The 11,193-nt window shown below is 31.8% G+C and overlaps 1 protein-coding gene across 1 annotated transcript; it reads right to left on the bottom strand.

Annotated features, from left to right (window-relative positions):
* Positions 1-962: 962 nt before the first annotated feature.
* On the bottom strand, positions 963-3,992 carry LOC126675233 (AP2-like ethylene-responsive transcription factor At1g16060). Its single transcript, XM_050369845.1, has 8 exons — positions 3,832-3,992; positions 3,657-3,739; positions 3,493-3,501; positions 3,274-3,362; positions 3,107-3,180; positions 2,969-3,019; positions 2,757-2,833; positions 963-1,859 (listed from the first exon to the last, which is right to left on the bottom strand). Exons 1-8 carry the CDS (start codon positions 3,990-3,992, stop codon positions 1,291-1,293), a joined length of 1,113 nt encoding a protein of 370 aa, XP_050225802.1. The 3' UTR covers positions 963-1,290.
* Between the last annotated feature and the right edge of the window lie 7,201 nt (positions 3,993-11,193).

Below are 11,193 nucleotides of genomic sequence, written 5' to 3'. Positions count from 1 at the left end.
TTCTTTTTGTTTTTAGCTTCGGCTCGTCAATGGTTTATTTTTGCCGTTTGCGGTAGCCATTTCCTTTTTCATTGCTTTAAAATAAATAAATAAATAGCCGACTCCTTTTCATGTTTTTATTTTTGTTGGTATATCGGCGAGGCGCATCAATTTCAACATATATACAAATTAAAATCAGAGATAGATCAAGACCTTTTAAAACTGAAGATGAAATCGTTAAATAGGTTATATTAGTTTTTTTTTATATCTTTATTACAACGATTGTCTTTTTTTACGAAAGCTTTGTTATCCTTTCTATATGAAAAGTTTGTTTGTCTATATTTTTTTATGAAGGATTGTTGAGTTTTCTGTTAAACTGAGAAGAATTGGATTTTATTTTGATAAAGCAGTTATGTAATTTTATTTTTATTTTATAAGATGATCTGCGAATTAAGATTTTACATCTTCTTCCATGTCGATCAGATCATTAGAAACGGTTATACACTTTTAAATTCTTACACTTGTAACTTCTTGATTTTAATGAAGATTATTTGATTGTCAAAAAAAGAAACTATTCATTATTTAGACTAAACAATAACCTTAAGGATATGTCATATGTGCATTGCATAGGAGATTTTGAGCTTGGATACGGTGGATTGATTACAGAGATATGTACGGCTTCTCTTGACAAACATTCTTCTGCACCATCATGCTTGGAATACATACTACTACAGTTAAACTTGAAAGATAATATAAGTCTTTAGTCTTTACAGATTTTATTACTCAGAAACATTATATTATAATTTAAAAAATTAGATTCAAAATATTTGTCTATTATTAAACATATGTACATGTATATAACGAGACGAAGGGAGATAGAGTCAATATTATTATTTATTATTGATGGACAGAATGCGAAACTTACAACTTATTCATACAAAACAATAATGATGATAAACATTTCTTATTTTCTTTTTGTCCATCTACAAAGAAATAAACTAACAATATTTAAATTTTTGAAATCATTAAAAACCCTAAAATTAAAACATCTACGCTATCCCTTCACCACCATAAGGAGGGCTACAAATCATTCTGATCCCATCATCCTATTCACAATAGAATTAAATACATAATAATTATAAATAAATAAACTAATAAGAATAGATAAAATCAATTAGTTAAGTCTTTTTTGATCCTTATAATATATAAGAAAACACATTCGTGATCTTATATACAAGCGGATCTATAATTTTATTTCACCCACATTTGACCCTGATCTTAGGGTGGTTCCGCCTCTGCTTATATTATATATCAGAAGTCGCACTGAAACATTTGTGGAACAAATGAGTTAAGGTCACCAAAAATCATATCATTCGATCCGTCTCCATAACTGCTTGAATCTTGGCACTCAAAGAATGTTTGAATATCTTCCGGGAATCTAGATTGGGGCTGTTCTAACTCCGGCGGAGGAGTCAAAGGACCATTATCCGCCATTAATGTCATCTCCATCATCTCCTTAAACTTTGATGATTGAAGCAGTAACCCTAGGGCTGACGTGGCATTGGTTGCTGGCCTTGGCGGATCTGCTAATAGTGTAGTAATTTGGCTCGCGGTTGAAGGTTGGTAGGTTTGCTGGGTATGAACGAAGCTTAGTGCGAGATCTTGGTCAGAGTTAGGTTTAGGGGTAGGGGTAGATTGGTGGGTGCTTACATTAGGGATAGGGTTAGGGAGTTTTTTGTCGTTAAAATTGTTGATGTTATCATTTTGATTAGGTTTAAGCCATTTGATATAGCGACTGAGATCGAAATTGGTGACCGCATTTAATCCACGGTACTCGATCGCTGCCATATCATACGCCGTCGCAGCTTCCTCTTGAGTTGCTGTGACAATATAGAATGAACACAAATATAACTACGATAGAAATTACTATTATATATATCAGATATATATTAATAAAAAAAAATTATTAGACCCGATTCATAATAATGGACCCTTCCACAATTAAAATTGACTGTTTTGAGAATTATAGATTCCTTCTTATGTTAATTTGGAGTTGTTGCCTTACTAAACAGTAGTACTTGTTTGTCCTCATTTAGTACTGGCTAATCTCTGGAAATGATCAAAACAGATGGCAACAGTTCAATCGTGAGCAAAGGGCATTTCAGTCCTTCAATTTGTTTGTCAGAGTCAATTAACTCTTAATTATTTTAATCAATTAATTAAGTATAATACTTTTTATTCTATATCAATTAAGAACAATATTCTCTATTTTTTGGTCAATCAAGAATAAAATTAGGTTATTCCGATTCCTAAACTTATTTATTTTGTTTAGTTTTCTCTTCAATTAATCAAAAATAAAAAGTATTGTCCATAATTGATAAAATAGATTAGTATGAGTTAGTTGATCCTGATCAGGGGCGGATCCACGGAGGGTCGGCCGACCCTCCACGACAAAAAACAATTTAAAATAAAGAAATTATGACTTTTTTCTTGTAGGGGCGGTTGTTTTTATATAGGAGCGGTTATAACCGCCCCTACAAGTATTTGTTACCAAATTTACTGTCGTTTAATTTTTTCTAAATGGGTGAATTCAAAAATTTCGATCTTTATGAGTTTGAGTCCTAGTTCCGTCCCTGATCTTAATATACAAGTTCCGGGACTACAGCGTACCTTGGTACTAGCTATAACATTCTGATATTTGATTCCAATTTCTTAAGAGTTAGATTAAAAATAAAAGAGATGATTTAAAAAACAAAACAAACAGGAGGAATAATTACCATAAGTCCCAAGATATAGGTATTTGTTGCCAAATACTCTGCCAATTCGAGCTTCCCATCTACCATTGTGATGATGTCTGCTCATGGAAATTAAATTAAATGAATTAAATTAAAGCAATTGGAAATGATCTATTAGTTGATAATTCTGTTATGATTTTTTTTTTCAAATAATGCATCAAAATTAGTATGGGGACTTAGAATTTTTTGAGTACCTCGCCACACCTCTATATTTTGATACTCCCCTAGAAAACCCGCTGCTTTTCCTGTAATTTCAATTCCAAAAATGTAAATCCATTTACAATTGAAAAAATATATTAATTTAATTTCCAGAATTTTAGTTAGTTGTTTACCTTCTCAATGATCCGATGTATTCTTCTCTAGATTGATTTTCCATTTCTTTCCATTCATTTTCATAGGTCAATAACTACATATTATAAAAAAAAAATACTATTTTCAGTATTTGTTTAATCAATGAATAAATTCACAATTTCTCTCTTATTATGGGAGAAATAATTACCGGAAAGTTAAGAATTGTCTCTTGGCCCCAGTATTTGAGTGCTGCTAAGTCATAAGCATGTGCTGCTGCTTCTTCATCATCATATGCACCTGAACACATTAATTTCATACAAAACAATCAAAACTAAAACAATTTCTAAATTCAGTAATCTAAGCTTAATTTTTCTTACTATATAATAAAAAATTAACATCTATGATCTTTATTCGTTATGGTACTTACCAAGATAGACTGCATTATCATATTCGTCCCGAGCCCGCCAATAATGCCACCACCAAAACACAAAAATGAAGAGCTTGATCATCGATATATATTGACATTTCTTAATATTAATTTCAAATTAAAAAAATAAACATAATACGAGAAAATAAAGGTTGAAAATTAACCTTGTCTCCCTTTTTTATTCTGCGATTCATTCCAACAATTCTTATCCCACAAATGAGCTTCATATCGGCCGGTCCATCGATGTCTGCATGCAAATTAACACTTGTTAGTCAAGAAATATGAATAAAATTTAGTCAAACGTTAAAAAATAGTGTGATTACTAAATCGATGATTGACCTAGTAACCCCTCGATAAATCGAGCTACGTTGAGGCGGAGAGTCTCTTGGCACGCTTCTTCGTGTACGTTTCGCCTTCGTAACTCCATTGCTATAAGTAGTAGTAGTAGCATTGTTATTATTATTATTTGTCACAGTCTTAATTTGGTTATGCTTCCCCATTAAATTTATCAAGTTTAGAGGAGAAACTGAAAAGTTATTATGGGACAGACTGATGAGTCCTCCAAAGCAAATGAATTATAAAGGAAATGCAATGAAGAATGAACTAAAATTGTATAGGCTGGCAAATAAAAGAAAAGAATAATTAGAAGAAAAAAATGGCCGGCTATAGACAGAAATTAAACAGTTAGTAGCCGTCTATAACCGGCTTGTATTATTTCTTTCTATATTGTCTTTACCTTATAATAACTTTATGTGTATGTGTTGTTCCAATCAATTCTCGCATTCTTCTCAATTAACCTTAATTTCTACTCTCATTATGTTAATTTTTTTAGTTTCCACTAATTTAAAATAAGAAAGTAAAGTTTTCAACGTATTAATTTTTTACTTATAAACGTAATTGGAGACCTTCCTTATTAAGGAGGTTATATTTTATTCATAAAAAAGGAGATTATATTTTCTGTTAAGGAAAAATAAATTAACATATCCATAACTATGATAAAATTGATAGATTTATCCTAAATGTAAATACAAAATTGTGTTAATTTGGTCCAACAATCTTGTATTTTGCGTCTAGTTATATCCAAGTAGCACATACAAAAGATAAGGCTTAATCAACAAAAAAAACTCCACCTTTTAGCCCCTTTTTAAATGCACCCTGACGTTGCAATTTTATCAGTTGCACCCTAATTCACACCTTTAATTTTCAATTTCACCCTCAAGTACTAAATTGATCTCTTTTTTATTTGAAAAAAGTTAAAATAAGTCATCCATTTTTAACTTTTTATGTGGAAAAGAGTTCAAACGAGTACTTTATAAGGGTTTTTATGAATTTTTTCCGAGTGCAAAAAGTCCAATTTGATTTTGAGGGTGGAATTGAAACCCAAAGGTGCGAATTAGGGTGCAATTGACAAAATTACAACGTCAGGGTGCAACTGAAAAAGGGTTAAAAGGTGAGGGGTTTTTTGGTGATTAAGCCAAAAGATAAATGCTCAGATAAAGATAAAATTAAATTTAGTATCTGAAGTTATTTTTGTAATAAATTGGTCCATAAGTAGAGAAAATAATAATTTTTTTTAGTAATAACATAAAGATCATAAATAAAAACACATTTTTAAATATTATATTAGATAGATAACTTCTTATTTTTTAGAGTTTTTCTTCAATTATAGACTAGTTTATCATAAAAACAAATTAAAGGACTAAAATGTATTTATGTTTATCAAATAGACCATTAATCTTTACACTCGATTTTTTTCATGATATATTTATCAAATTTATCATAATTTTGCATATATTAATTAATGTCTTCTTTTGTTAATTAATTGAATAGCTATATAATAATTTTTCTGTATTTTCAATTTACTTTGTGTAGTTTCTTATTTTTTTATTATTAGATCACTTTGCTGTATTGACATTGTTGTGTTTAAATATTATTTTAGTGTTTGATAATGTATGTGTTATTATTCTATATGTAAAATTTACAGATATGATTTACCTGGATGAGACAAAATTTAAGAACTTTGATGAATTAAATTGTATTAATGAAACTTGATCTCTCTCCATCACTTTCAAAAGCTAGGTGTAAAATTAAGATGATGACGACTTGTGTAATTTAGATGTTATTTCTATTTGATGATAAAGATTCAAGCACATAATTAAATCTACTAACAATTAATTTTGTGCCTTCTAATTATTAAAAAATTATGCATATGAAGTAGATAAATATATAGTACAGTTTTTTGCTTACAGTTATTGATTCCAATAAATGGAATCTACAGCTGCATACGGCAATACTAAATTATTTAAATTGAAATTTAGTCATTTTGATTTTTTGAAAAAATTAAGTTTGATAATTAATCAAAAATATAGTAATCTTTTTATAATAGCATAAAACTAATGTGAAATATTAATTAGATCGAAAGCATACTTTTGATATTAAGTGTGATAGAAATCACACGTTAAAAAGACATATAAATAGAATTAAGGGTTAATTACATATAAAATCACCACAAATTGTAAAAATAACACGACATTCAAAACGTGGTAATTCAGGGCACCATCTTTCATTTCTTTTCAAAAACAACATGAGCACATTTTTATTGGCGTTTTTGCTGATGTGGCATGACACGTGGCGCTCCCATTGGGTGTCCAAGTCAGCAAAAATTTATCTAAAAACGTGCCCATGTTGTTTTTGAAAAAAAATGAAAGGTGATGCCCTGAATTGACACGTTTTAAAGGTCATGTTATTTTTGAAAATTCGTGTAAAGGTGATAATTTTATATGTAATTAACCCTAGAATTAATATGGAGCAAATAAATGAAATGAACAAGTTAATCCATTACCTTGGCGTTTTGGATTTAAAGTGGTGTCGGACACATGGCTATTAAGTGGTTCCCATTCTAGATCTCATGAATATATTCTCTCATTGCGCTCCTTCTGGATCAGCAATTGGTATTAGAAAATGGGATAGCAATCCCATATTGAAAAGATATGAATAAAATGTGAAACATATAAGGTACTCTAAGACTTATAAATGTACTTTTTATATAGAATAATTATTGGGTACAACCGTTGCGCCATGTCATTCGTGCAACAAACCAATCATGCGCTAGCCATGTGGAAAAATTAATAATAAAAAAAATAAGTGATAATTAAAAGATTCCCTATCGCAAATCTTCATTGGCTAGTTGTAAAAATGACGTGGCGCAACGGTTGTATGGGATAAACACTCTTTTATATATATATTACACTCCTTTTAAACCAACACATATATATTTAATGAAAAATCATTTTCATAATTATTGAATAACAGGAGAAGTTTGTAACAGCAAACTAGTATGCTCGTGGCCGCGAACGATGAATTTACCTGACCGTTGCAACTAGTTGGCAAGGGCTAAATTGATTCATCTTGAATTTACCTGGCGAGAGTGAACAAAGTACAGTTGGTATTCCTTTAAAGGTCATAAAGGTCAAGAACTATATGTCCATATACAGGGTGAAACTAGTTTTTGTAAATTAGGAGAACATAATCATATATCTGTTTTAAGGGGCGAAAAGTATAAAAATAACTATATTTAAAAAAATAAAAAAATTGAAGAGTGTTTTTATAAAAAAAAAAATTGCCTGATTCCGCCCTTGCCCATATGCAAAAGATCATGACTATTAATCATTGTATCAACATATCTTTGTTTTTCCTCTTTAAATCGTTCTTTTCTATCAGAATTATTATAAATCGGTTACTGACCGACCAAGTAAAAAATTACTCTTTATTTCAGGTCGGTTTTTAGTTGGTCATAAAACCAATCGATTTTGGTTTCTTGGTTGATTTGATAACCAAACTGATCGATACACAACCCTATTCAAGCCCTAATCCGGCGAAAAGGTGACAAAAATGACCAATTGCCTTCTTCAAATAGTTGGGTCATTGAGAATGTATGAAAGATCCACTTCAAAGTCGATATTAATCGCAAGATCTTGAGATCTTTTTCAAGAAAGTTCGAACGAAAGGCGATCTCAGTAGACGAATCCAATTGTTTAAGCGAGCTCAACATCGATGAACTTATTAGCAAAACTATTCACTCATGAGATGTACATTAGCCAAGAAGCACAAGAAGAAATGCCTGGCTTTGAAAACCAGGAAACAAAGTGACAAATTACTGCCTACTGCACCGGTCTGCTAAGCCTGAGATAATAAAAGCAAACAGAAACGTCAGATAAAATACAAATGGGGACACAAATCGCTCTGACGGTCTAGTTAGTGTTTATAGAAAGAAGAATAAGAAGAAGAATAAAAAGGTATAGAGTAAAGAATAATGAGTACCTCAGGGTTTGCACATAAGATGCTTTATATAGGTTAATCCGGTGCAAATTTACCGCAGCTTATCATTTATCTTCTTCTGGTCTCCACGATTCGGTTAGTTGACGTGGCAGCTTCTTATTGTGTCTCAAATATCGAGTGAGATACGCGATGGATGTGAGAAACATTCTGGTAGTGCTAGCTTCTCTTTGTGGTCCCACGAAATTTGTTAGAATATTAGATAACTCCGTCCGCGAAAGAAATAAGGAGTAACTTAGACCACAAGCCGAGCTGGTATCAAATTCATAATCATGGTAATAGTAAAAAACATGGTAATAGTTGACAATGGGACTTCCAATTGATAGTTGACTTGAGATGCTATCAAATTCATAATCATGGTAATAGTAAAAAACACCGATTACTTAATAGTTGCTTGCACCTTAAAATTTCCAATTAAAAATTGACACAAATGAATATAACTTTACTCTCAGTGTTCTTCAAAATCCAACTTAAATAGTTACTTTATCTATTGACAATAAAATCTTATAAATCCTTAGCCCACTCATCAACGCCAAGCTTACAGAGAGCTCATTAGATGAATCTGAAGCAATACACCTTTTATGTTGAAGCAGATAATAATATGAAGCTTTCGTAGTTTTATACTGCATGTCTTCAATAATAAATTGTTATTTTAGAAAATTCAAACAAATTATTTTTAAAGTTAGACCATGATGCTGGCGTGGATGCGGATTTGAAATTTATGGAAAAGTTGGATCAAAAATCAGCATAATGGTATTTCACAATTCTTTCCAAGTCCGAAGTGTGCAAATCTAGCGATTTATCAGCTAAATTTAGTTAGGTATCCAAAAATTTCAACTTGTTTTGGTAATTGGAGAGGGAGGGCGCTTGTATGAGGATTTGAACCCACGACTTTAACAGTTTGTTAACTAGCGCTTATAGCATTTGAGCTACAGCTCGTTGGTATTTAATTTTCTTTAATTAATTTGTTAATTTTATTAATTCCTCCTAGAACTTTTGTTTTCAATATAGGATTAAAGTTTTTTTTTTTTTTGAAGAGGAGGATTGGCCAAAGCCAAGAACTAACTGGTAGTTCTAAACATACGGGGTAAGGAGACACCCGCATTATCTTCCAACATAATAGCTGAAACACCATGCATCAAATTATCATGGATCAGTAGACCTATGTCGAGGCAAAAACCATAGCTTGCCATCCAATCCGCGCAGCGATTCCCTTCTCTGTGAGTGTGATGAATACAGACTTGCCAATCTTTCCTCAAGAGACTTCTAATGGCATTTAGAAGATTATTGTTTGCATTAATCTGCATTCCATTCCTTGTAAGAGCATCTGCAGCTAATTTACTGTCCATCTCGAGAATTATATTCCTATAACCTTTGCTCCAAGCAATTTCCAAGCCATCTAGCGCACCCCATAATTCAGCCTGTACAACTGAGCAACAACCGATGAACCTGCTAAACCCAAAGATCCAACCACCATTGCTGTCACGAGCAAGACCTCCAGATGCAGCTCTGTTAGTCGACGAACGAACTGCGCCATCAGTATTGATCTTGATCTTGTTTTGAGGAGGAGGATCCCAACCAATCAAGTGCTCCTTCTTTTGGCCCAAACCAGGATTAACGAGAACAGCATATCGAAGGGACTGAGTTGTATACTCCACCATACGCCGGACGCCGTGGACAACCATGTCAGAGCGGCTTCTTTCATTTTTGAAGACGAAGTTGTTGCGGTAATTCCACAAACTCCAACAAGTTATACCGAAAGTAATTGCCCAGTTCTCATCATTTGAAGCCTTGTTAACCTGCAAGTTATCAAAAATCCAGTCAACGAAAGCAGAGCTAACAAAGGAATTACTTGGGTTTCTGAAATTAGAAGGAGTAATTTTCCTCCAAACTTCCCTGGCAAGAACACACTGTCTAAGGACGTGTTCAGTATCTTCAATATCTGCACCACAAATCATGCACGACGTATCATTAGTCATATGTCTTCTTCCTCGCTCAAAATTCGTCATCAATTTATTTTCTTTTATTTCTCAAATTCGAAATTCTATTGAATCAATGAGTTTTGGATGTCTAATTCATATTATTCATTGAATCAATATGTTTTATAAGCTATAATCTGATATTTATTCGTTAATTAATAGATTTTAGGGTTAATTACATATAAAATCACCACCTTTACACGAAATTGCAAAAATAACACGACCTTTAAAACGTGGCAATTCAGGGCACCACCTTTCATTTCTTTTCAAAAATAACACGGGCACATTTTTAGTGGCATTTTTGCTGACGTGGCGTGACACGTGGCACTCTCATTGGGTGTCCAAGTCAGCAAAATTTTATCAAAAAATGTGCGCATGTTGTTTTTGAAAAGAAATGAAAGGTGATGCCCTGAATTGACACGTTTTAAAGGTCGTGTTATTTTTGAAAATTCGTGTAAAGGTGGTGATTTTATATGTAATTAACCCTAGATTTATAGATTTATCACGTTTCTATTGCTCGACTTTTTTTTTTTTTGATAAATCATCGGACCTACTTAATTGTTGTTAGATGTTATTCAACGGATAATAACAATTCTTTAACTTCTTTTCTTTTTTAAAAAAAAATCACCCATTTAATCATGTTCCAATTTCTCCCAATTTCCCTAAACCTCTAAATTAAATATGGTCTAATACACCATGAGCCCAACTTATTTTAGCAAATAACTTTAGTAGTCCCTGTTATAAATATTCCATATCAAATTATCTCTCCTTGTCCATATTTGACATTCTAAAAGAAGCCAACCCCGTTAAATTTCAGTAAAAGGAGTGCCTAAATGTCGAAATTTATTACTAAGTGTTTTTTGACCAAAACAATTTTGTAGGGGCTTATTTGTTCGTTAGACCAAACAATAGGGATGCATTTCGACCTTCTCCCTAATTAAAAAGGAAGGAAAATGGGAGGAGATTGCTTGAAGTGTAGACGGGAACCTAACAACTATACCAAATTTTATCAACTTATAATTTGAGTGTTTGAATCCGTAAAGAAATAAAAATCTTTTAATTTCTTTTTATAAAATTCGCAACTAGAACTCTAAAAAACAATTTAAATTCTTTACTCAATCAGTGTGCATTGATCAACTCTACCAATGTTGATCTCGAATTGTGTAAAACTTGCCAATAAATTAAGTTGATATTTTGTGAATTATATATTTCTAAAGCTAATAAACTAATTCTAGGTGAACTCTTCAACCGTCATTTCTTAATGTTAGCAAGATCAAATTAATTAGGGAAAGATAATTTACACATAAAGACGGAAACTGTGGCACAAGTGTAATTAGAATTGTAAATGAATCGAGCCGAGTGGAGTTTTTAAGTGTTCATATGTTCA

Source organism: Mercurialis annua, linkage group LG1-X (assembly GCF_937616625.2).
Source record: "Mercurialis annua linkage group LG1-X, ddMerAnnu1.2, whole genome shotgun sequence".
NCBI lineage: Eukaryota > Viridiplantae > Streptophyta > Magnoliopsida > Malpighiales > Euphorbiaceae > Mercurialis > Mercurialis annua.
The sequence above is the reverse complement of the archived record's forward strand: the minus strand, read 5'-3'. Positions and strand labels throughout refer to the sequence as shown.